This window comes from Alligator mississippiensis, chromosome 2, assembly GCF_030867095.1.
Source record: "Alligator mississippiensis isolate rAllMis1 chromosome 2, rAllMis1, whole genome shotgun sequence".
NCBI classification, from domain to species: domain Eukaryota; kingdom Metazoa; phylum Chordata; order Crocodylia; family Alligatoridae; genus Alligator; species Alligator mississippiensis.
Window position 1 is genome coordinate 178,494,597 of NC_081825.1, and position 26,533 is coordinate 178,521,129.

Genomic DNA, 26,533 nt, shown 5'->3' on the forward strand with positions numbered 1-26,533 from the left:
TGAGAGGCCACTACCGTGCTCCTGGTGCATGACCCCCTGGAGGTGGTGGAGGGGTTCCACACCCTGGGCTGCCCCCAGTCCATCAGGGCCCTGGATGAGACTCATATCACCATGACCTGCCCACCCTGTGGTGACCACCCCTACTATAGCCAGTGGGGCTTTCACTCCATCATGCTGTAGGCCATGATTGACCACTGCAGCACCTTCATCAATGAGTCCTGGCTGGGTTGGCAGTGCCCATGATGCCAGCATCTTCTGGAGTTCCAACCTGCCAGCCCTGGTGGTGAGCAGGTCCTTGTGCTGGGGTGCCAGACCTCCAGCTGGGCTCACTGGTGGTCCCGCCCCTCCTCATCAGGGACCCTGACTACCCACTCCTCCCCTAGCTCATGTGGCCCTACACCAGCCAGCTGGATCCCTGCCAGGCATACTTTGACAGGTGCCTGCTGCCTGAAGGGATGCTGGTGCATCCCCACCACCTGCCTCAAGGTCACAGAGGCTAATATTCCCTGGGTTATCATCACAGCCTGTGTGCTGCATAACATCTGTGAGGCCTGGGGGGAGCTCTTGTATGAGGTCTGGGCAAAGGAAGAGCAGTGGGCGGAGAACACCTGGCACTAGGAGTGCCAGCTGCAGTAGGAGCAATGGCCCACCCCTCCACCAAGGCCCTGGGCAAGATGCACACCCACCAGTGGGAGCCAGGGCACTGGGTGTGAGAGGTGCTGTTGGACCACCACCGCCTGCACTCTCCACTGTAGGCCACCTGGACATCTGGCCTTGGGCTCCAGCCCCACTGTGCACCCCCATCACTGTGATCATTGTGGACAGTTTTCAGAAAATGACTTTATTCCTCTCCACAAACACAGACCCTCTCCCTACTCCCTCCCTGACAACAGAGCTCCTTCCTCCAGAACAACAGAGCCCTTCCCTTTTCCCTCCTCAAGAGCAGGCCCCATCTCTCACCCCCTCCTGAACTACAGAGCCACTCCCCTGTTCCCCCTGACCTACAGAGCCCATCCACCATCCACCCCACCCACCACCAATAAAGCACCCTCTTCACTGTTCAGTTTATGTACAGTGCGCTCTGTATGCCTCTTGGGATAGGGGACAGTGGGGTGAGGGCACTTAGGGGGCAGAGCCCGGGGACAGGGCTCTGCACGCCAGCCTCTGGCTGCACCACTGTGGGTGCACACTCCACAGTGAGACCAGTGGGTAAAGGGTGGCTCCCCCTCCTGCAGCCAGTGGGCTGGACCAGCAGGGCCCATACATGGTGCTGACCTGCTGCAGCCAGCTCCTGCTCCAGGCCTGCATGGAGCTGGGATGAGCAGCAGGGCAGGGCCCAGACAAGGGAACTGGCTGATGGAAGACCTGGGGTGGGTGCTCGAGCAGAGGGATGTGGCCAGTGGAAACACTGCTGCACCTCAGCCCAACCCCCCTGCTCACTCTTCAGGTTCGGCCACCGGGTTCGGCCACTAGGTGCTTGCCCCTTTCCCAAGCTGAGACAGGCCTGGCTCCTGTTAGCACCTGCTGCTGCCGTTCCAAACCCATTCCCACCATCATTCTCCTCCTGCAGGCTAGATGGTCTCCTCCATTGCTGCCAGGCCTATGGTGTCTAGGCTTAGGGAGCAAGGGGCTCCCAGCTGACTGGGACAGGGATCTGGACCCCCCAGGGGATCTCTCCAGAGAGGTGCCCTGAGGCCAGACTCCCCACCCCCGTGTCTGCCCCGCATTCCATGTGTGCCCCTTCTGAGAGTGTCCTGGGCATGCCTTGAGGACCTGTTTGTAGAGCTGTGAGAAGCTTCGGTCACTGATTCGATTCAGTGGAGATTTGGCCCAATTTGGTGGCCAAATCTCCGAATCCGAATCGAATCAGGAGACCCTTTAATGTCTCTGAATTGAATCAGAGAGATTCAGAAAGATTCAATGATTTGGACATAGACACAGCTTTAAATGTTTTTCTACATACTTCAAGGTACCAAGCTGCTCATGAATGCTGCGATGGTGTGGCAGATGGAGCGCCCATAGAAGCAAGGCAGGGGCCCACTGTGCACTCAGCGGCGGACTTGGAAATGAACCAGAAGTACTTCTGGTCCACTTCCAGGTTTGCCACTGAGCATGCGGGGGGCCCCCCTGCGCTCCTGTGGGACGCTCCATCCACCCCACCATCGCACAATTCACAAGCCATGCCTGGTACCTCAAGGTAAGTAGAAAAAAAATTTAAAGTTGTGTCTATGGCCAAATTGCTGATTCTCCAAATCAGCATCAAATCTTCAGATTCAGCTGAATCGAATTGGGACGGTGATCCGACTCAATGAATCAAATCACTGTCCTCAATTCAGGCCAAATCCGAATCAAAAGCAGCCCATTTCGCACACCCCTAGCTGTTTGCATGGGCTGAGGGTTGCCTGACCCACTCTCCAGAAGCCTCTGATCCCCCATGCCAGGCAGCCAAACTTGCTGTGGGGTACTAGGTTTAAAATCCCTGGTGAAGGAAGCTTTTTGAGTCCTCCCTCCAAGAGCATCATTCCCCATGCAGGGAAGTTTGGGTGCAGGGGGTTAAACTCCTCAGTTTAACTTGGTAGGGCAGGGCATCCACAGGTCCAGTTGGAGAGCCAGGGCTGCCCTGGGAGCTTGTGTCAACAATCAGCTGATTGTTGGCCCCAGCCCTGGGGCAGTCACAGATATACCACACCTGCAATTTAAGGTGCCATGCAACCCCACCATAACAATGTTCTACATTATATGTATAACACTTTTAATGGTTGGTTTACCATTTTATGGCACCTTAAATTGGGTACATATGTAACATCCGTGCCATTTATGCTGTGATTAACATGTTAATCTTGACATAAATGTAATGTGTAGAGACAGTGCTTGCAGGTGTACTGGTGACAGCTGATTTTCAGTAATGAGAATAATCTACTAGTAAGTAAACCACTCTTTGAAATACTTGAGGTCATAAGGAATATAAATTATTTTCCTGACTGTGATTCATTGGGCAAAAATTAGTTCTAAGCCCAGAGGAAGTAGCCTAGAGAACAGTGTCATTTCTATGCAGAGGGATCATTCCAGTGGGGTAGAGTTGCCACAGGGGCTCCTTCACAGTTGTCTCTCATTACTTCCAGCATTGGCAGCCTGACTTAGGATCTCTAAAGACCCAAAGATCCCTTGCTGTCAAAAACTCTCTTAGAGGTGTTGCAAGTGGTCTTCAGGCTGCCTTAACTTGCACTAAGGGGCACTATGATGAACAATGGCCACAAGGAGTAGGGAATATAAAGGACACCTATGAAACATCCTCCTCAGCCTTCCCTGCACATCCTAATTTCTTGGATGTAATACTGAATAATAAAAAATAGAGCAGAGGAAAGCATGGCTTCTAAATATGATGAATAATCAAACTATGTAAGCACATGAGACTTTGGGAAAATTACCAAGTTAAAACTTCTGTGTATATCTAAAGGCGTGCATGTTTTTCTTTCTAAAGCCTGGTGAGGGAAGTCAGGAGCTACAGAGACTATAAGCATAATTACAAGCTTGTTGGTGCATGTTAGGCTGTGATGTGTCAGCCTTTATGCATCTTCATATAGTGAGGGCTTTCCACATGTAATGAGCCGTACTTGAATGACTTGGAACAACTGAATTCCATTATTATTATCAGGAAGAGTCCAAGGCATTTAATGAATGTACAATTATTCTCGTTACCTGCAGCAATGGAACAGGGTCTTAGTGCTTCAGCGTGGAGAAACATAATGCAGAGTAAGTTCCTCTTTTCTTTGCTAGCTCTTCTGGAAACAGTGGTTTTATATATTTCTAAATTGGTACTGAATAATATTTTTTATCCTTTTATTTTCCTGAAGATTATCATCTCATAGTGGTTAGGGTGAAAAACACCCAAATTCTAGTATTTCATAAAGTCACATTGCAGTATTTTTTTGATGTTTTGCTGAACACATGGCTCTACCTTTTTGTCCTTTCATAAAAACGATTTCCTTAACTGCACCTGATTATGAAATGTTTTCACTGAGGTTATTTTCTTTCTTTGAATTTGTTATTATATAGAATGTGTAGCCTGATAATTCTAAAGCATAGAGGCTAGTGATATCTTACAATCAATTACTTTCTTGTTTGCCATATTTCTAATGACTCTTAATAAGCAGCTGCACTCCAGAAAGTGAACAACTATACATGTGCCAGTTCTCAGGGTACATACCAACTTACTTCATATCCACAGACTGGAAAGCTAGCTCAGAAAATGATATAAAGCAGTTATATTGCATATCAGTATTGCAAAATAATTTAAGAATTTAGGTTTTTATATCTTTATCAATTAATAGTAATAAAAGTCAACAGCAACTAGGCACGTAAGTGCCATGTGTGCCTTTGAAAACTATAACATAATAATATTTAAGTCCTGTGACAGTCCACAACCACAACAATAATGATTCTGTGAAGATTCAATATTTGATTCCTGAGTAATGATAGTTTCAATAAGCAGCAAATGTAATTAAGGGGGGGGGGGGGGAACAATTAACCTTTTTGCATAATACTCAGTATGTTATGGGAAGCCAACTTGCAGTTATTTTCTTTCAAAGGTGCCTAAGTTTGAAATAAATATTTTTGCAAGTGAGCAGGAAATAACCACACAGTGGTGCCAAAGCCCTAGGAGCAGGATAAGTGGCTACATTTAATTTAGTCAGATGCAGTTTTCTGCTTACCTGTATTTAAAACTCTTTGTTTGTTTGTTTTTGAGTGGGGTTAGTTCACAGGATTTATTTTAATGATGATTATTTCAGAAAATGATTAGGTAATAAAAGATGTGCTCCCCACCCCCAAATAAATGTTGGTGAACATTGTAAAAGACACACTTAGCTGTTGCTTCTTTACTGACCCACCATTGTGTTGGGATGTGCTCTTTGCCCATCCTTTATTATTTCTATCATTGTTAGCATACACTTTTTCTCTGTGTCCAGTCATCATTGTTGGTTTTGTATAGTATAAGAAGTCCAGGGGCCAAGAGGACCTGATGGATGGAGGAATGATCACCCTGGAATACCAGGCAGATGTAGACCCAGAGATTTCACTAGGGGAAGGGTTGGAGTAGGTTCCTAAGTCCAGAACTAAACATGACATGATGGACAAAAGTTTCCTTAGCACAGCACTCCCTAACATCACAGGTATATTTGAGGAAGGAGTAGGCCAAGTATCCCCAACAGGTGCCGAGTGATGAGGACCTACATGGTCTGGGAGAAATGGATGCCTCATTTGGTCCCATGTGACTTATGGTACATGGTCTAGAAGGATTGGATGACCCATATGATCTGGGAAGACTAGGGAGACTAGGATGTCCATAACCAGGGACCAAGAGAACTGAAAGGTCATGGTAGAAAAAAGACCACTATAGCTTGGAAGGACTAGGATGTCCTGAAAGGACTGAAACAATAGATATCTTGCCCAAACCTTTGAAGGAAACCTGTGTAATACCTTTAAAAGACAGACCTTGGAGCAAAAATTCATAACTTTACTGAATATTGAAAACCATGGACTTGATACAGACAGTGGTTTTATGGCTCATTACAATTTATCTTCCACATGTGTAGGTGGACTGTACAGCTCAAAGGGAAAATGAGATAGGCAGAGAAAATGGTGTTTAAGTCTTCCTAGTTTATAAAGGATAATATATAAATGAGAAAGTTGAACTCCAGCCTTTGAAAATCCTTTCTGACCTCCAAGAAATTGTGTAGCCTATTGGGATCAACAGACTGCACCAAATAGATTTGGTTTGCTAGCATATACCACTTTAGCCTTATAAAATGTAGGATATGAGCATGTTTTGAAACATTTGTAGACTTGAAATCAGTGTGAAGAATGGGTTTGTAAGGGAAGCTTTTACACTGAGATGAAAACAGGTATACCTTTGTATGTACCAGTAAATCTCTAATCCTTTCAAGCAATAACCCTGGCCCCTGTTTTTTACAGATCCTTTAATTTTTCTGAGCACATTACTACTGGTATTTCAGGAGTGATGCTCCAGATCTAGTTGGGTTTTTACAGAAAGAACACTTTCTGTCTGGTTCCAATGTCTGTTTTAATTCAAGTTACCTTAAGGCTAAAATACTAGTTTATTTCAGTACTAAACTTATATGCCATGAGGCGACAGGACTAGAAGCAATGGCCTCAGGCTGCAGCAGGGATAATTTAGGTTGGAGATCAGGATAAAGTTTCTATGTGCATGGTCAAGCATTAGAACAGGCTACCTAGAGAAGCTGTGCAATCTCCAACCCTGGAAATCTTCAAAAGCAATGATGGAAAAATAATAGCACAATTCTTCTGTTGCAAAGAACTCAGAAAGGTCATAACAAGTCAAAATGTTTTTAACTCTATCGATTCATATCTTTATATTATGAATCATTCTTTACCTTGTGAATCACATTAGCCCTGTTAAGTGGGAAAACATTGTATGGCACTCTGTGGCACACTTGAGAGTATCTCATGTTGCCCCAGGGTGCTTTGGCACCCTGGTTGAAAAACACTGGAATAGAACTACCCTGCAAGAGACAGACAGCTGCATTAAACTTACAGAAACCAAGACTGTTATTTATTGTTAATAGAAATTACATATCGTAAGAATGAAAAATATTATATACTACATTGTATGATTATTTCCCACAAATGTAACATCAATTTTTAAATTCATTCTAGGTCTCTGCTGGGGGGGAAGGATAGTATGTTTCTTCATATATTATGGCAATAATATATTAATAGAAAATCAAAAGCTAAAGCTATCATTCCTTTTGAGTGAACGATGTGGGGTTTCCCTCTCAGAAGCATGTAACCCAAGAACCAATCAGGTGTAATATGCTGACTGCTATATGTGTAGATCATTGTTCTCTCCTGGCTAGATGGAATCTGAAGTGTGCCATTAGTTACAGCTAAGAGTCTCCCTTAGTTCAGGTAGTGCCTAGGATTGTGGTTCTGGGGAAGGATGGTGCAAGTTTGATCCCTGCTGACAGGGGTGCTGTCCTGAGGGCTCTGAATCTGTTACACTGGCCATTTTGGACAGAAATGATTCAACCCCATTTATTGATCAGACACCATGTTTGAGCTAGCAACTCTTTTCTCTCTCTAACAAAAGTCAGGGAGACAGACTGCAACCTTTGGATTCACTTTTTAGGCTATACCATGTGAACAATCACAGGAGCACAGGATCAAGGTGTCAGGGACATCTGTCTACTCTTGACCTTCTGATAGAATAAGAATGGAATTGCAATGGTATAAATTTGCTTCTGAATTTTGTAAGTCTTCTCCTAAACAAAATATGTAGGGGCATTTTAACTGTTACAATAATGGAACTGGAACTCCCTGTGGATAAAGTATATTCCCACAAGCCCAAAAAATATCAGTAATTTTTTTCATTAACTTTTTCATTCAACTGGATTTGCCTACAGGCAAAGCAAAAGCAAACTCTTTAGTCATCCTTTGCATTTTCCAGTATAATCTGAGATCCAGGTGCTTACACATGTTTTACATACATGATCACAAAAGTACACTCATAAATGGCTCGCTAGATGTGACAATAGCTCTAATCTTATATAATCCTATCTGGTCCCATGACTAATAATGCTTGCATGTTGGCTAATACTAGAGTTTGACCATTACGACTTAGCATCTGAATTTATCCAGTGTGGCCTCTCTAGCTTCATGTCCACACCATATGATCTTGCACCCACCTTTGGGTTTGTATATTTAGTATACAGTTGTCAGGTTAAAACTATAGCCTTAAAAAGCTCCTCTTCATCTTTCTCAATGCCTGCTTTTTTCTCTGTCTCTCCAGTTTCTACCTCTTCCTGATCCAATTATCTCTTTTCCCATAAAATGTCTTGTTGTACTTACTTTCTTAACTGCTTTATACAGGGTATAACTAAATATGTCTCACTCCTATGCATACAACATAGAAATGTCAGCAGAGATACACTGCTATTGCCATTGCTAAAGTATGATTTACCATGGAATGATAGACACCCAGTGGATTCATACACTCATACCACCCTTGTACCCAAGACCTTGATAGGTAAAATACCTTACACTCACACTGGAATTAAGCTCACCATATCCACCACCTGAAAAAGAGGCCCACATATCAGCCTAAATCTGCTTCTCCTCTACTGACTTCTCATATTCATAGCAATCAAATATGGTTTCTCCGTAGAAGTTACTTTTTCTTATCCATGTGAATAGGCATTGAGCCAGAGTTCCCCTGAATCCTTCAGGGAGCTGCAGAAAGGAAATAGTGGGAGCTTGATTAGTCAGAAGTGATAACAGAACATAAATCAGAGGAAAATTATTAGACAGAAAGCCCTTTTCTGTGAGTCCTTCTTTCCACTCTTCAGCTCTGGCAGGATAAGGGTTCATGGGCTAAGAACATCATTCTTCCTCCAAAGTGGTGCTTGCACCATAGTGCCCAAAGAAGACAAGGCAGAAGTGAGTGCCCTTTCACTTCAGAATCAGAGGGGCAGAAGCAAATGAAGGAATAACAGTTCACTGTTCCCTAAAAATACTACCCCCTCCCCATCCCAAAATAAATATGGAATATAAGGCAATAAAAATTAATCTCCCAACGTTTTGCACTCTGGGCAGAAATTCTGGCAAACAGAAGAAAGGACATGTCTTAGTCTTGGAATTTCTGAGCACCTAGGTCCCCTAGGTTTACTTCTGAGTTGGACCATTTGTGATGGAATTATGTTTCCCTTTGTATGCCAAGATCAGTTTTTGAGCTGTGCAACTGACCATTTCTGGCCTTCCTTCTGCACTACAGATGTATAAGCATGTGGAGACTGAGCATGTACAGTAGGTTCTACACTGATGGGGCACATATGCAATTACATACCGGCATACCTTAGTGCTTCCCAAACTTTTCCTCAGCCTGACTCCATTTATGACCCCAATTCCTTAGCATGACCCCTGACTCCCAACCCTCACCCCCCACCCCCCGCAGTACTCCCAGGTGCCCATCATTCCCCACCCACATCCGCCACCCCTGTTGGTGCCCATCACTCATAACACGCAGCCCCCTGGCCCTCCCCACATCTCTGCCTGCAGGGGCCCCCAGCTGCCAGTTCTATAGGACCAGGGGCTGGGCCTGCAGCCCCCGTAAACCTTAAGTCTAGAAAAAGGCACAAGGGAAGCTCTCCCATGTTTTAGCCCAGTAGCTAAGTAGTTAGGACATTCAAACCAGGAGACTCAGGTTTCCATCTGTCTGGGATGAAAATGCAGGTCTCCCACTTGGTGGGTGAGTGCTCTAACCACTACCACTAGATTACTATGCAAAAGCTGGGCACTGCTGCCACTACTCCATTATATGCTGAACTCAATACTATTGAATGGGTTAGACAAGTTCAGAGCACTTTGGATCCCGCCAGGGACCTGGATAGACTAGAGAAGCCACCCCAGCTCATTCTGGGTCACTTAAGAGCTTAGGTGGGAGTTGGGTACCTAGGTCTCAGACTCAGGCACTTTTGGTTATGCACAGAAGCCTAACTTTAGGCATCTACAGATGTCTTCAGTACAAAATGGAAGCATTGAATTAATTTAGGTGCCAACTGAGTTTATTTGACTTCTGATAAGATTCAGCTTATGGACTTAAATCACTTAATACATGCCAAAGCAGCATTTAGGTACCTAGCAGCCAATTTATTCTATCTTGCTTGAGTCCATGACAAGGAGGTCCAAGGAGGTGATACTTCCCCTCTATCGGGCACTGGTCAGACTGCAGTTGGAGTACTGCATGCAATTCTGGGTGCCGCAATTCAAGAGGGATGCGGATAACCTGGAGAGGGTCCAGAGAAGGGCCACTCGTATGGTTAAGAGCCTGCAGACCAAGCCCTACGAGGAGAGACTAGAGAAACTGGACCTTTTCAGCCTCCGCAAGAGAAGGTTGAGAGGCGACCTTGTGGCTGCCTATAAGTTCATCACGGGGGCACAGAAGGGAATTGGTGAGTATTTATTCACCAAGGCGCCCCCGGGGGTTACAAGAAATAATGGCCACAAGCTAGCAGAGAGCAGGTTTAGATTGGACATTAGGAAGAACTTCTTCACAGTTCGAGTGGCCAAGGTCTGGAATGGGCTCCCAAGGGAGGTGGTGCTCTCCCCTACCCTGGGGGTCTATAAGAGGAGGTTAGATAACCATCTAGCTGGGGTCATCTAGACCCAGCACTCTTTCCTGCCTATGCAGGGGGTCGGACTCGATGATCTATTGAGGTCCCTTCCGACCCTAACATCTATGGATCTATGAATCTATGAATAAGTCATTAAAGCAAAAGATGATGCGTCTTCCTCCTCAGTGTATTTTGTTATAAATCTCAAGGCTAAGATGCAGATATGTCATAAAAGCAGACACCTTGATGATTTCCCACTAGAGTGGAATAGAACAGAATCATTTGAAGATGCTTATCTGGCCCCTAGGATCTGGCCCCTAGTTTACCTATCTGGATCTGTCCTTTTATGGCACTAGAATAAAAGCTATGATTTAGAAGTAAAAATATCTTGCCAAGTAATGCATTCATAGGCCTGAGTAACCTAGTCAAAATTCATTTTCATTCCTAATTCTGCCTGCTTTCTTACATTCCTCATTCCCAATAAATGTCCCTGTTTTGTTGGTAATGAAGGGGATAATTTGCTTGATGATACTTACTGTAAAATATCTGCAAAGCTAGAGAGCAGGGGCTTGCTCTTGTACTCAATACCATGTTTGGCACACAAAGACTTCACTAACGGAGCCACCTTCCAATAGTTGTGTCGAGGCATTGTGGGGAAAAGACTACAAGGCAAGAGACAATTTTAGTAAGACCATTCTTCCCCCTTTTTTGCCAGGTACATTGTCTCTACTGCCCCCTAAGAATTTCCTCTTCTCCCGTGGGGCATTTTTATAGGTGTTTCTGGCATGGCGCGGGGCACTTTAATTAGCAAGCCACACTAATTAAAAGCGCCTGTGCATCATGTGGGTTAGCATCACTGCATGTCCCTGCACGGAGAAAGTGGCAGTGGGGCACGTTGACCTAAAGCTCATTGGATGTTGTCGCAGGGCACCTTAGTGCCTGCTCCTAAGAGAGGAGAAACTGCCAGGGAGAGCGCCCTGGCAGAACCAAGTGAGCACAGCTGTGGGTTGCCGGAGCAACCAAGCGGAGCCAGCTGCCTGTAGGGGGCAGGGCCTGGCCCTTATAAAGCTCAGGGCTGAGGCCAGGCTGGCAGTTCTCTGCCAGCAGCCAGAGAGGCAGGGGCTCCTTCAGCCGAGATATGGGAAGGAGCCTAAGTTGCAAGTACAGCTCATGATAGCCCTGGAGGCTTGAGCTATGATGAGGAGTTATGGCCAGGTGGCTTGCATTTGTGTTACAGCCTAGGGGCTTGTGGTTTTGCTTTGTGTTTGTGTTATTACACCCGGAGGCTTGGGCAAGGCTGTAGGGGTTGGAGGAGGCCTCAATCACAGGGACCCCAGAGAGTGTGGGGTGCCCTAGCGCCAGGAGGGCGCATTATTGTTCATAGCGCCAGGGAAGGCGCAGCTCGCATGCCAGTGTATGAGCAGCTGGTGGTGAGGAGCGCGGCCAGTGGGTCGCGGGTGCAACCCGTAGGTTGCAGACGGGGACTCAGACCCCGGATTGCGTGTGGGGGAACATAGACCCCAAAGGCGCAGCTCGCACGCCACTGCGCAAGCAGCTGGAGGCGAGGAGCGCGGCCAGTGGGTCGCGGGTGCAACCCGTAGGTTGCGGACGGGGACCGAGACCCCGGATTGCGTGTGGGGGGACATAGCCCCCCGGCCCCAGGAAAGGGGTGGTATTACTGAGTAGCCCAGTGTGGGCACGGCGAGCCCCAGAGAAGGGGGGAGCGCCATACTGAGCAGCCCTAGAGAGTGGGGCCATACTGAGTAGCCCAGCGTGGGCGCGGTGAGCCCCCAGAGAGGGGGAATGCCCTTGTACGTTATTGAGTAGCCCAGTGTGGGCGCGGCGAGCCCCAGAGAGGGGGAACGCCATTGTGTTTTATTGAGTAGCCCAGTGTGGGTGCACGGGCATAGCGAGCCCGGCCGCAGGCTAGTGCGGCAATCCCCCTCAGACCAAGGCAGGGCGCTGCGGTTGCCCCTGAGAAGACAGGGAGTAGCAGCGTGGGGAGCCAGAGTCAGGGAGGGTATCCGTGTAGTTGGCCCATAGGACCGGAGGCCCGCTAGAGAGTCCCGGAGCGGAACCACACTGGCAGGGGAGGCCCAGAGTGGGCCAGACGAGAGTCCCAGCAAGAGGCCGGGCATAAGAGAGGGAGCCCAGGGTGGGCCACAGTAGAGAGACAGACCGGACAACGTCCTTTACATCTGCGAGGCTTGGGGCGTGGTATTAGGGGCTAGTAGGAGCCACGCATAGCCCACAAGGCTAGGGCGCTTGGGTAGCGCCCATTGTACGGGGAGACCCACGAGGGGTCCAGGAGCTGACAGGCCCGAGGAAACACAAGGCAGCTTCCCTATTACATATTACACCAAGACGTGGCGGGCGAGAATGGAGGGTGCCCTCGGGCCGGAGTAGCGCGGTGAGAGGGCCTCAAGGAGATCACGGCCCTCCGTGAGGACCCCGCTGTGACAGATGTGCTTTATTTCAAAGTGCGCTCCTGCCATTTTGTCAGTGTGGAGACACACGGCAACACTGATACACGTGACCTGTGAGGCTGCTGGAGTGCATCAATTTCTGTGCCCCAGCAGACTCGATTAGTCGAGTCTGCTCTGACATGCTGGATTTCCCATGCATCAGAGCAGGCTCCCCACATGTGTGTAGGAGACCTTCGCAACTGTACTCACTGGTGCTCTATTTGGAAGTTCAAGTGTCCAGTTAACCAGTCATTGAACAGAGACTGGTCCACGTTGCATGTTGCCTGGAGCTGGGACAAGAAAATGCAGAGAGATAAATATGGCATTGTGGATGCTTAATTTCTAACCTATTTTGTATATGGGAGAATTTGTGCCATTCCCTCAACCCCATTTTCCTCTAAGCTGAGCATGGTTGCCTGCAGGTCATATACTCTCATGTAGTTTCCTCAGAACAGTAAGACTATCTATGAATGAGAATGGCATGCTTTAATATGGAATAGCTAATGTTTTAATCAGTTCTTCATTCAGCTATGGTAAGTTATATGGCCTTCTCAGCTAGACTGGCATAGATTTGCTCTCCCACTTTTCAATACAGGACTCCCCTCACACCTCCCATTGGTAAGAAATAGCCACAGGGTCAAAGAAGTTGGAAGGGAGGATAGTATAAGAGCCCCCTTTGCAGAGACAATGTCATGAGGTGTGACTATATCAGCCACACCTTGTTCTCACATCAATTTTTTCTGATTCTGATATTTACAATGCAGTCTCAATGTCAACTCCAGGCAGTAAAGGATTTATTCCCTACCTTCCATATAATAGGTCAAAAAACTGCTCTCTAAATAGCATCCCCTGCCCCCAGTGGATTCCCTGTTGGCCTTCATGCCCACTTTAAAATTTCAGTAAGTATAATTCACACCCAAAGCCTACAGCTCCTGTTAGGAGAGATTACGTTACCTGTGTAGAAAACCAATCCATGTTGTTATCATAATCTATGTGCATTGCGATATGGTTCGACTGGGAAATCCAGGTAAACAAGGTACTCTCCAAGAGCCTGTAAAAACAAAGACAGAGCAGTCATTGTCTAGCTTGAGATCCACCAAGTCAAACTACTGCCAATAAAATGCACCCAAACAAGGCCTTAGAGGTATCTGGCCAATTTGCCTAAACCAATCATTCTTCAGTCAAACAGACCTGCAATCCCTAAACCAAATGATTGGTAGAATGCTTCTGTTTATCCTAGCAATTTTTCAGTAAAAGTCCCTCAGACCAACTAAAGTCAATGAGCATATAAAATTTCCTCCCCATGTTCCAAGCAATGAGTAGTCAGTGAGAAAGTTCCTATAAAAATGGGGGCAACATTTGAAAAACAACATTTTTACTCTTAACATGCAAGAAACAATGATGGGTATGGGTGGGAAAGGGTGGCCAGAGGCAACAGGGAGGGCTGGAATCAGGGAAGAAAAAGCAGTTTAATTGGTCATGTGTGACTATCAATAGGCAAGGAGAATGGTGGATGGGATAAAGTTTACTTGAATAGCAGGAAGAAACCCAAGAGACCCTTAATTCCCAGCAACGGCTCAAAGGCAAAAAAGAGTCGGATATAATAGGCCAGAGTCCAAGCTAGCTCCTGGAGAAAGAAAGAAAAATAATATTAATCAGAAAAGCAGCTTATAACCCCACAGTGCTCCTCCATCATCCAACAATGGAAGAAGTAAAATCTCAAATTCTAGTATGTAATGTTCACTTGGTATCCATCCCTTGAATATTTGCTCCATCTCCCCATCGGCAAGGATTCAGTCTGAGAAATTTCCCTGACTGGCATGAATAGTTAATATACTGTAGCTTCCCTAGCTCACATAACAGAGCACAGCCTGAGAAATCTCATACCAGAAGGTTCACAAAAGTTCATTCCCCTGGTTTCCCTCCACTACCCTGGGCTATCAGGATTCAGACGCAGAAATTCTTTGTATAACCCCACTATACACTTTGCGCTATAGTTCTCTTACAACACCTCACAGCAATGTGAATTTAAGTTCTGAGAATACATTACTATCCATGTTCCGTAATTCTCATTTGCCATTATAAACTAGTAAGTGTCCTACCCTAAAAACCTGTGCAATTAGGAGAGTACCACAGCTTCCTGTTTGCAACTGTCTATGAGTAATGAATGCTGAGTATACTTACCCTCCAAATTTTGCGTTGGACTATGAAGTACAAAGAGTATCCTTGAAATAGTACAGCCACCAAAACTGGAAAAACTGGAAAAGGAAACAAAAAATATTGAAACATGAAATACAGTGTGTCATAGAATGTTGTTACACATTACCTTTAGGAAATACAAAATCTATAGAATACTATACAATATTAAAGTTAAAATGTACTGTGAGCAGTTGCACATTAAGGGTGAATATAGCTTCTGACCTACACAGCTCTGCCTTACTGCTAAAGGGCTGGTGAGCAAGGATATGACTAAGAACCCAGGTGTCCTTGCTTCAACCCTCCTCTGAGTGGGGCAGGGAGGGAGAGGGGGGTTGCTGCCCCAGGAACATGCAGTCAGGAGCTGGAGAAACATGGGGACTGAGGCTTCCTCCTACAGGCTCCCCCCCCCCCCCCCATTCCTGTCCTGTGTTGGGGTTTTGGGAGGGAGGGCTGTATTGTGGGAAACCCTCTTCCAAACCCTGTCAACCCAATCGTACCCCCTCTGGTCTTCCCTGGAGAGGACTGTGCCTTTCACTCTGAGCTGGGTGACAGCCACAGAAATGTTCAATTAACCACAGTTACTCAAAGTAAATTGAAATTTTCCCATGCTGCCTAGCCCCATTCCCCACAAGTGCTGCTGACTCTCCCCTAGTCTGGCAGCTTGATGGGAACTGTGGCTTCCCTCTGCACCTCCCCTGTTCTTATCCTGGGATGCGGGGAGGGAAGAGGGCTCTCGATAGGCTACAAGTCAAAGCACAGAGTGGCTGGGGCTTAACATGGCAGGAGCACAGAGCCATGGGGAGCATGGGAACTTGAATACCAGCAGCTTGTTAAAGCACCAGAAATTTTAAGTCTCACATGCCTAGGTGAGCCTGTCTGGCTCATTGACAGGCTCCCTGGAGGCAACGGGAAGCTACAAATCAGCCCAATATTGCCCTATGGCTAGAGTGCCTGCCTTTGTCAGGTTCAAGCCAGGGAGGTTTGAGAATGTGGCTATCCATACCACTTAATCTACCTGTGCATCCTCAAGTAATCAGAGATCATGGTGTGCTTTTCCTGCAACTGCTGCTTCATTTTAGGAGAAGAATCCAAATTCCTGCAGTCTACACTTTCAATTTGCTAAAGAACCCCCAATTTCCACAATTGTTTTGTTTCACCACAAAAAACACCCCCTACTTTTGCAAAACAAAGTAACAGAGCCCTTTAAGCAACCCTATGTCTCACCATGAAAACATTCTACAAAATAAAATAAGAGGAGCTATAGATATTTTAAATTCTAAAGGCAGACAAGGATTCACACACACGCATATATATATATATATATATATATATATATATATATATATATATATATTGCAAGTTCAGCTATACTGGGCATGACTACATATGCGCATTTACTGCACAGTAACCAAAATTACTGCATAGTACAGGCACACATCTACACATGCACACCCGTCCTGCACAGTAAATATGGCAACTTATGCCAACTTGAGTGTAAATTTGATACCTGTATCATGCAGATATCAGATTTATGCTCGATTAGGTAATGTGCAATAATACACATGTAGATGACTTACTGCGCAGTAACACAGTGTTTGTGGACTACCTTGGGACTATCTTTAGTCCCAAGGCAGTCCACACACAGCATTAATGCACATTAGTGCCTGCCCATGTAGACACCGGCCTATTTCCACTTACTGTGCAGTAACTGCGCAGTAAATTTAAGCCGGTGTAAATGCACATGTAGACACACCCACTGAATTGCTTTTAAAAGTTTAGCTTAGGCACAGGCTTTGGCCTACAAGAAGGCCCTCTGTCCCTTGTGAGAATCTGATGTAAATGATTGTGCTGATGACTAGATTAAAGACCTTATGGGAAGACAGACATACTTACTAATAAAGAAGTATTTGTGCTGGTGATTATAAGGCATATATTTCTTCTTCTGCATGCCAAGCTGTAAAAGAGAAGGTGCTATGAAAGGTCAGCAGAACTAGAGAAAAGTCCCCTCAGGCTCCTCCCATTTCTTCCTCCTTGAGTGCGTCTACACAAGAAGCTACATTGCTGTAGCAATGCACTACCGTGACACAGTATCAGAAGGCACAAACCGTAACACCACAGCTACATCACCAAAGCACTGCGCTCCCTCACTATAGCACATGACTATAGCAATGTAGCAGCTGCTAATAACCATGCACCACTAGCACGGTGCAGTAAAAACAGTGCCGTAAGGGCATGTGTAGATTTAAAAATTCCAAAATCCATGTTTTTCCATGTTTAAAAGGAAATGCCACTATATATAGGTATCAGTTGAACACAATGTTTTATTGATATATTTACAACTTTAGAGAAGCCTGGAAGCCTACCAGTGCCTCAATCTTTATAATAAAATACATTTAAAAAACCTATATATTTTTGCATTTGATTTTTTTTTTTATCATGGAAAAAATCAGAGCTCTCGCTGCCCTCTTTGTTCACCAGGGTGTGGATCCAGCTATGGCTGTCCCCCACTATTTTGTGGTGCTGAGCAACCCTGATACGCCAGTGTCCTGCCCCTGCCCATGCCATTGCCCCTCACTACCAAGACAGTTCCCCTATCTCCCTCAGCTCTGCTGTTCCCCTCACTTCTGAGCCATAGCCCCCTGCCCCTGCCAGTGCCTCTCACTCCCAACCCACATCCCTCCACCTCCCAGCCCTGTTGGTGCCCCTTGCTCCTGACCCACTGCCCCCAACCCCAAGCCCCAGATTCAGGGTCTAAAATCTAGTTTAGCTCCCTGAGCTAATAACCCAGCTATTCACTGGGCTATTAAGCTAAAAACTGAAAGGACTCTTTTCACTTCCATCAGGCATGTGTACAGGGTGATCCTGTTCTGCCACAGATGGAAAAAGGATCCCAATTTTGTGCAACTGCAAAAAATAACTGTTGCATGGCTACATAAGGTGACAAAAGATTAGGCCACAAGTGAACTGAAGTAATCAAAACTAGAGTCCACAAATATGAGGATTACTTTGGACCACTTGTTCTCAACATTTCTAGATTTGAGGTACCCCACTGTAACTTTACAGAATTTAGTAGCACCTTAATTTAAAAACAAATATACTGTATTTACTTAAATAAAATACAAGGCTCCCCCCTGCCATCCAAGTAGCATGAAGGGAAAAAAATCTTCTCATCTTACACTCACGTACTATGAAATCTTATTAAATGCTTTGTTTATTATGAAGCTACTGACAAAAGCAGCACATGCTCAGGAATGGAAATCAACTCTGGATGTGATTAAATACAACCAACACTGATCACGACTATAAAACACGTAACCCATATTGGGCAAGCACACTGGTGAGAAACTTTTTTTTTAAGGATTTTTTTTTTGTGTTCCAAGCCAAATCAGCCAAATCAATTCCATATTTGTGAGTCATTCAAGAACCATATGTGGCCCTACCACCAGCAAACATCCTTGACCCCCACCTCAGGCTTCAGATGCTTCAAAATTATTTGGCAGGCATCCTATGTGCAAGCCCACGCCCAGAGGCTTAGGGTTCAGATGCTCCAGAGTTTCGCTTCCCCTCCGTCATATGGCCACAGGAACAAACACAAGCTACGATACTGTCACTGTGCAAACTAATGAGAACCTACCAACAGAATAGATCAGTGTAGCCTCTTTAATTAAAATACATGGCACTGCCCATTGAGCACAGTTTCCCTCATCACTGACTCTTTTGAAGTCATGGTGCGACACTATATTACATACATTTTGACTTTCTCTTAACCCCCACATCTGAGGTCAGCTAGTTCCAATTATTCCTGTTTTTTCACCAGCCTCAAATATCTAGCAAACATCACCAAGCAGGACCCCAAACTGTCTACCCAGAATCCCCTTGTCAGAGTCTCTCTCAGCCTGTCACATGTTATTAGTATGTCCCCACCAGAGCCATCCCTTGGGTAGGGTGAATCGGGGTGACCGCCCTGGGCCCTGTGTTTTGGGGGGCCCTGCAGAGCCAAGCAGAGCAGCCATGGCACCTCCTACAGGGCCCACCTAGAGCTGGTGGCTCAGCCCCGCACCGCAAAATTATCATCCGGTCGCTCACCAACCATCTATCCCCCAATCCCGCTGCGCGCCGCCGATTTCACATCTGCTGAAGAGCAGCTTGTCCAGGGTACATGGGATCTGCTTGGCCTCAGGCACCAAATTTTATTGCTCCTGGGCCCCGCACATGGATCTGTTGTGGGGGATATCTAGAGTACGCACATGTACCGAGCAGTGCTGAGCTGTGGGGTCACCATGAACTCAGCCCAGTGACCTATATGATAGACTTTTGGCTTTGAACTGATATCATGCATAGTTTGTTGTATTCTTGTGTGCTAAGATCAAGTGTAGTTTCTGCACTGTTCTGATACTTGAGCTTGTGGACTGGACTCCCAGTGACAGCCTCATAGTTAGCTTCCCACTGGCCAGCTCCCAGTAGGAGGATCTTGGCTACACACTAACTTGAAGGGAATGGGTGACTCCTCCCTAGCTTACTCCTGTGGCCATATGGTGAACCCCAAGGCTCTGGGCTTGGGCCTGCATGTAGGATGCCTGCCAAAGGATTTAGAGGGATTTGAAGCCCCACACTGAAAAGTCAGGGCGGGAGAATACTTGCTGGTAGTAGGGCCACATAAGGCTTTTGAATGATTCAAAGGATTCAGAACTGATCTAGCTAATTTGACCTGGTACACAAACATTTTGCCAAAATATATTTTTTTTAAAAGTTTGTTCTATGCGCGCAAACACCTTGCTTTGACCAGTTCATCTTCTGCTTCAGGTATGCCCTGTGGAAAGCCAGAAACCTGTTCACAAGTAGGCACTCAAACCCCACAATCGAGGACTATATTAAAATAGGGCTGAGTAAAATATACTGGTATTACAGTAAAATGGAAGAGGAAGATGGGAAAGACATGGTGGACCTTATATGGTGGAGTCATAGACTTTTCAGAGGCAAGCCCCCAAAGAGAATGAGGACAATGGTGAGGACAGCGATGTCGATAAGGACAAATATAAAAACATGGCAGAATGCCATCCCTGTCTCTCCCCAAACTCTGCTATCAGGTGGATGCCTAATCTGACAATTTGGTTGCCATGGTCACTGCAGAGGGCAGACACCTCTGGTCTCATTGGCTTCAGGTAACCCTGAGTTGTAACCTGAGCTGGATAAATTCCAGAGGGAGAGGAAAACCTGCTCCCTCTGCCTACATGACTGGCCTCACACACTTGGGTCGGGGCTTAAACTCCCTATTGTTTTAAGCAATGCCATCATGACTGGGAGGGGGCTAGAGACCTTGCCAGTCTGCCCGGCAACCAGTGATGCATTTCAAATTGACTGGTTGGCAGCCAACAGTTGCTGGCCTCCATTGGACCAGGTAAGTGAGGTCATAAGGTCTATATAAGTTAAGGACTGCCTAGAAGGCGGGGCAGCAGTCATGATGAGAACTCTCAGAGAAGCTGGATCATCTGAAACACTCTCTCTCTTGAAGCTCATGGTCAATGAACTGCCTGCCTCCAGAGGAAATCTCCTCCTGCCTCTGGACGATACTTGTAAGATACTTGAGATTTACCTAGATATATAGCTTGCAGTAACACAGATGCAGAATCAAAGGCTACCATGCCACTGTTTGCTTTAACGGATTTCTCTGATTAGTGCTCTACTCTGTACCCTATTCCAAACCTACTCCTTGTAACCAATAAAGTTCTCCTTTGTACCTAGTGTGGGAGACTCATTGGGAGAGGGTCTAGATTATGCCTTGGGGTCCCCTTGGTTCAGCTGACTAAGGAAGACCATTATCTGTGCTTCAGACTGAAGGAAGAACCCCAGGTTCTTGTAGTGGGTCAAGTACTCTCAAGGACTACTAGGCCGGTGTTTCCCAGAGGACATGGGCCTGAGATCTGTCCAGACTCTTGGTGGTGGTGGCGTTACCCCCAGGCTTGGGGTTGTGCTCCAGAAAGGGGGTCAACCAGATGTGAGGCACCCACAGGGAGGCACTCAGAGCCTGGAAGGTGGTCAGATACAGTGAGGCAGGTGGCTCAATGCAAGACCACCCCCTTAAAATGGGTCTGAGTGAAATGTATTGGTACTACAGGAAAACAGAAAAGGAAGATGGGAAAGAGATGGTGGACCTCATATGGTGGAGAGGGAACTAGCATAGACTTTTCAGAGGCAAGCCCTCTGAAGAGAACAACAATGACAACAGTGAGGACAGCGATGATGATGAGGACAAATATAATGATGACAAGTGAAAGCACTGGAATGGTGATGGGTGTGGGCATGCAGGTGAGCAGGTGTGCGATGCGAACTTTGTAACGGAACTAAAATAGTTTAACTGGTAAAGTGTGTTTTGATCTGTCAGGTGAACCACTGTGGTCACTTGATGGGTTGGTAGAGGTACATATAGATAAATAGATAGATATAGATATATATCTATATACATAGATATAAATAAATAGTTCTGCAAAAAAAGAAATTTGTTCTATAGCCAAATAGTTACAAAAGCACTGCTTAAAAGTGTCTTTATGGAATACATATGCCAAAAGTTGAGACAATTTAAAAAAAAGGTAAAATGCATCAATGCTGTCAATTCTGGGTGAGATATATGTAAAGTACTATATTCAAATGACTACAGAAATGTTTAGTTCAATATCAAAGTTTTTAAATTCACTTCTCACTTTCATGTGCTTGGAGAGAGCAAAGTCTGACAATAAGGAGACAGGGAAAGGGATGCTCAGGAAAAAGTTTGAGGGGAAGCAGAGAGCAAGGGGGCTACCTGATCCTCCAGATTTCTTTTCCTTGCTCTAGCAGTGGGAGGAGGAAAAATTCAAGGCAAACTTCTAATAATTAATTCTATACCTGGAAGATTATAACAAATTTATACATTTTCTATATATAGATGTAACAGGGAGCCAGAGGCTTCCTTTATTTTAAGGGAAGAAGCAGCAGCATGGAGGGCCCTCAGGTGGGGAAAATGCCATTCATTATGGGCTGGCTTCAGGGAGTAGGTGGCCAGGGATCAACAGGCTATGCATGTCTATTGCAGGGCTAGTAACCCAGCAACAGGACAGTAGGTCAAAACCCTGCTAGGGTAGCAAGGCCACTGCTAAGGAAGAAAGCATAGCAGTTGTAAACTGCCCTTACAACTGCTGTGGGTGGCTGGGGAGCCACCTAACTGGAAGGGGCAGGGCTTGAGAAGCATATAAGCCCAGGGGCTGAGCAAGGATAGGCTATCTGGTCCTGCAGGTAGCAGGGAGAAGAGCTCTGAAGCAAGATGCCTGAAATTAGGGGGAGGGCAACTGACTGATCCCTGAGCTGCCTTGGGAAGTACAAGTAAGGAACTGATCGCTTGCCAGCATTGGCAACACGTAGGGGGTGCACCCAGGTGCACATGCACCCCCCAATATTGGCGGTGCACCCCCTGAGAGAAGCGCCACCAATGCTGCTGGCAGTGCCTGCAGGTGGTCGCCACTTACCACCGCTCACCACTCCTCCCTCCCTCGCTGTCGACACTGCCAGCTGCATCTGCGGGTGGTCACCTTTCACTGCTGGCAACTGCTGATGCTGCTGGCAGTATCTGTGGGTGGTTGCCTGCCACTAGTCGGTGCTTGCCACCCCCACCACTGACACTGTTGCAGCCACCTGTGGGAGCTCTCTGCTCACCGCTGCCACCTCTACCACCACCTGTGGGCAGTCGCCGTACCCCTCCAGCCTCCGGGATCACACGTCATTCATGTTGCAGGAAAGTAGGACCCAGCATGTGGAGGGTTTGTTACACAGCCAGTGGGCTTACAGGTGTAGTTATAGCCAGTTTGCTGGTATTTTGACTTAAGGTTTAAACCAGGGGACTGAGTATGGCTACCAGGAGAGGACATGGAAGGTGCCAGAGGGCACATGAGGGGTTGAGCCTGTTGGGGCAGGGTATAAGCCATAGTGCTGCCCAAAGGAAATGTGGTGTTTTAAGCCCTGCCAGGTTCTGGGATCAAGACACAGGCAGGCAGCAGCCAAGAGGGCCAAAGCCTGGGCTAGAAAGTCAACAGAAGTGCCCTGAAGCTAGGGTGGCCAGGGGCCCAGAGGCCAAGAGGGGCAGAAACTGGGGCCTGGGGCCCAAAGCCTGAGAGGGGCAAAACAGGTGCTGAAGCACAGAAGCCGAGGTCCAGCGCAGTGGACCTAGGCTGAGAGGGGCACAGCCAGAGGAAAGGGCTCAAGACTGGGAAGGTTGAAGCCCTGACAAGGGTGTAGAGACCTGCAGAGGCCTAACATCTGCAATAACTTGTAACATCTGCAAGACATGGGTGTGGCTTTAGGGATGGAAGGAATCCACAAGTAGCTTTTAAGGCAACAGATGCACTGGGGGGCATGGACAGGCCAGGAGGGCTTACTTAGCATTTGAGGGGCAAGATTAGAATCGGCAAAGTCCAAAATGGGGTCTGCTGGCCAAAAGATAAATGAGAGCTCACCCTAGGACCTTTGAAAAATCATCAAAGTACAGGAAGGCATGGCAGGGAAGAGGAAAGGGAGGGTACCCTTGAACTGAAGCAGGGCAGGAGGCAAAAGGCCACCAGGGGTCATCACAGCTGCCCCTGGAGGGCCTGATACTGTTAGACTAGAATGTAATTATTGGGGGAATCATATTATATTCAGGGTCATTATATATTTGAATAAATACAGTGTAAATGTAATCATTTTAAATAATAAATATGATTAATTATATATTTATATTACAATACAATATTAAAAATATGGTATAATATTTACCCCTTCATGCTGCTGGCAGGGATCCCACTCCCAGATCTGCCTGGACCCACACATATGTGTTCCTAATACAACACCTGAACTCCCCACACATAGCTCCAGGTCACCACTTGGTACTGGGAACGAGCGAGCCAATTTCTACCCTTTGTTTTCCAAGGGTAATCCCCCACTAAACTCAAGCCCTGGAGCCATAATGGACAGAGTCCGGTGATGCCCAAGTGCAGGATGTGGCACCAGGTCTTTCTGGCTGGTAGGGATAAGATACCAGGCTGCACACACAACACAACTGGGGCACTGAGGTTGTCCAAGGCACAAAAGGGTAGGCAACACCCCTATGCATTGCCCACGGCCATAGGCATCTACTCAGGGAAGAGAAAGGGAAAGTAGGTTATATTGGGGGGAGGAGAGATCAACCCTGCAGATGCAGGAAGAGGCAGGTACTGAACTCAGAACTTGGCAATCCCTGACTCACCCAGGTCTAACTGCCACAGTGGCCCTGATAGAGCTGATGCAGAGTCAGTCAGCTATGTGCTTCAGGACCTGGGCCAGGCTGGGCCAGGCTGGCCTGGGCAGGGCTGGGCAGCACTTTCATGAAGCTCTGGGCAGCAGTGGCCACCTCAGCACAAGGCAGAGTGAGAGAGGAATCCATGCTGCCTTTCTGCTGCATGGCACAAGATACCCATAAACCCATTCCTGGGCCACAGAGAGGCAAGCACAGACTAAGATCACCCGAAAAAGGGCACTCCACAGCAACCTTAAAAGGATCTTGCAGCACCTCAAGGTGTCAGAGCACTCTAGTTAAGAATAATTGTTTTGGACATATCAGAGCATGATCGGACTAGTTAAACACTCAGCCAGAAATAGATCCTGAACAGACAACTCAGTTACACTGGTGTAACGTACATTGGTTTTATACACTGATATAATTCACACCAGGATCTAGAGAAGACAGACATGCAGTTATTCCAGAGGAATTTAGACACCCATTACAGGAATACAATGGTGGAGTTTTACCCCTATGCCTTTCAGGATAATTGTACACAGAATGAAGTTATCCTGGTGTAGGGGTTCGCATCATTTGTCCATCTTTTTTTTGCTGATGTAAGAATGATTACACTGATATAACTCTGTTGCCTGTTAAGACTCATAGGGATGAAGAAGGGCATTTTAGTGTACAGTAATTTACATAGCTTGAAGTGATGAGGAAACCTTAAGATATCCAGAATGTAGACTATCTTGGCAATTGGAAGAAGTATGTTTTTAAAGGAATGTGGTATAATGGATCAGGAGAATTCATCTAAGCCCTTCCAACTGCCCACCACTATTTTGCTTTGGTTCTGTTTCAGCAAATTATTCTTCAGCTCAGTGGTGACAGCTTTCCAGGCACTGAAAGTTCTGTTAGTATCTGACATCAGTTTTGTAACCTAGGTCAGGATTCTGATAGTTTCCAAACTCTTTTTTGATCAGCTAACAAAACAAACAAACAAACAAACAAACAAAAACAAAAAAGAAAAGTAAAGCTCTTTTCTGCTTCATCCCTTTTCAGCTGTTTCTTTGGTGTAAGCGCTGTCATGATACACTCTATAGACCAGTGGAAGGGTAAACCTTTTTGACAGACATGCCACAAATTAGCCCCAGAACCTCCCCGAGTGCCACTTGAACCCTGTTCTCTTACTCAATCTTCAGCTCAGCTTTTTATCTGACCCAGCCTCTACTCTCCTTTCTGCTTTCTGCCCTTTGCTCCATGCCTGATCTGATGTTCTGCATTCTGCTCCCTGCCATATCTGCCATTGTGTTGCTTGTCCCCTCCCCAAAATGCCATGTGTCACACACAGAGGTTGCCTGTGCCACTTATCTGTGCCACAGGTTAGCCACCCCTTCCATAGATGATACCTAGGGTGGCATTTCTGTACCCTGTGCCTCTCTTACCTTTTTTTAGCATAAACTAGGGAAACTTGAGGCAGCAGTTCTGTGTCCAATCCTTCTCCTTTCACAGCTCTGAGTATTAGTTTGTTTCCAGTCCTACAGCTCCATGATTTCAGATCCTTTTAGTATTATCTTTTTTCCAGTAGCCTAAACAATTCCTAGCCAATCCCTACTATCGCCACTCACCTCCACTGAGAGTTTCTTCCCCAAAGCAAATACTAAGGGATGCATAGAAATATCAGGGTCTTTATTGAAGCAGTTGGGCTTGGCATGGTGCTGAGAATGATGGAGAGTCCACCAGGATGCTGAAAGCCCCTGCAAAAAAAGAGGAGCCAACAAGACTCAAGACAACACTGCCAAATATCGATCACTTCATTTGCAAGTTATTGAACCCTCCCCTTCCCAGTGCCTCACCATGTTCCAAGGACATCCTAATGCTATCTGAAGGGCCAGGGGCCCTCCTAATTGCTGAGTTCAAAGATGAACACACTCATACCAGGCACTTACCTTCAAATGACACATCACAAATTCATGAACCAAATGATTCCACTTGGTATTGCTGAAAACAGAAAGGTGTCCCAAATCATGCTGCAGAAAACCAGCTTGGGACTAGAAAAGAAAAGAGATTACTTATTTAAGGGTGCATCTACATGTGACTATATGTCACCGTAGCAACACGCTACAGCGATGTAGTGTCAGCAGGCAAAAATCGTGATGCAGCTATGTTGCCATAGCAACATACTCCCTTGTTATAACAGGTTGCTGTAGTAACATAGCATCAAAAAATAACTGCAGCACTGGCACAGTGCAGTACAAACTGTTACTGTGCCATCATTTATCACTTCCAAGAGGAAGTACTAAATGATGGTGCCATGACCATGGTGCCATAGGGACATACATAGACATGCCCTAATAGGGCCAGGTTTTAGGTCATGTCAATGCCAGGATCAGAGAAATACTGTATCCACTTTATAAACTTCCGTCCTAGGCAATTCACTCAAACTAAGCAATCAGTTCACT

At 46.2% G+C, this 26,533-nt stretch overlaps 1 protein-coding gene across 1 annotated transcript in view; it reads right to left on the minus strand.

Moving 5' to 3' along the window:
• Positions 1 to 5,494: 5,494 nt before the first annotated feature.
• The window catches only part of LOC102558806 (acyl-CoA (8-3)-desaturase), a 36,181-nt gene continuing 15,142 nt past the window's right edge, over positions 5,495 to 26,533 (minus strand). Inside the window, exons 4-12 of the mRNA XM_059722500.1 lie at positions 26,021 to 26,122; positions 25,700 to 25,828; positions 16,706 to 16,766; positions 14,798 to 14,871; positions 14,143 to 14,240; positions 13,568 to 13,664; positions 12,824 to 12,903; positions 10,685 to 10,810; positions 5,495 to 8,268 (exon numbers count right to left, since the gene is read on the minus strand). Of these exons, the coding sequence (XP_059578483.1) occupies positions 8,217 to 8,268; positions 10,685 to 10,810; positions 12,824 to 12,903; positions 13,568 to 13,664; positions 14,143 to 14,240; positions 14,798 to 14,871; positions 16,706 to 16,766; positions 25,700 to 25,828; positions 26,021 to 26,122 (819 nt within the window). The 3' untranslated portion in view covers positions 5,495 to 8,216. The remainder of the gene's footprint in view (positions 8,269 to 10,684; positions 10,811 to 12,823; positions 12,904 to 13,567; positions 13,665 to 14,142; positions 14,241 to 14,797; positions 14,872 to 16,705; positions 16,767 to 25,699; positions 25,829 to 26,020; positions 26,123 to 26,533) is intronic.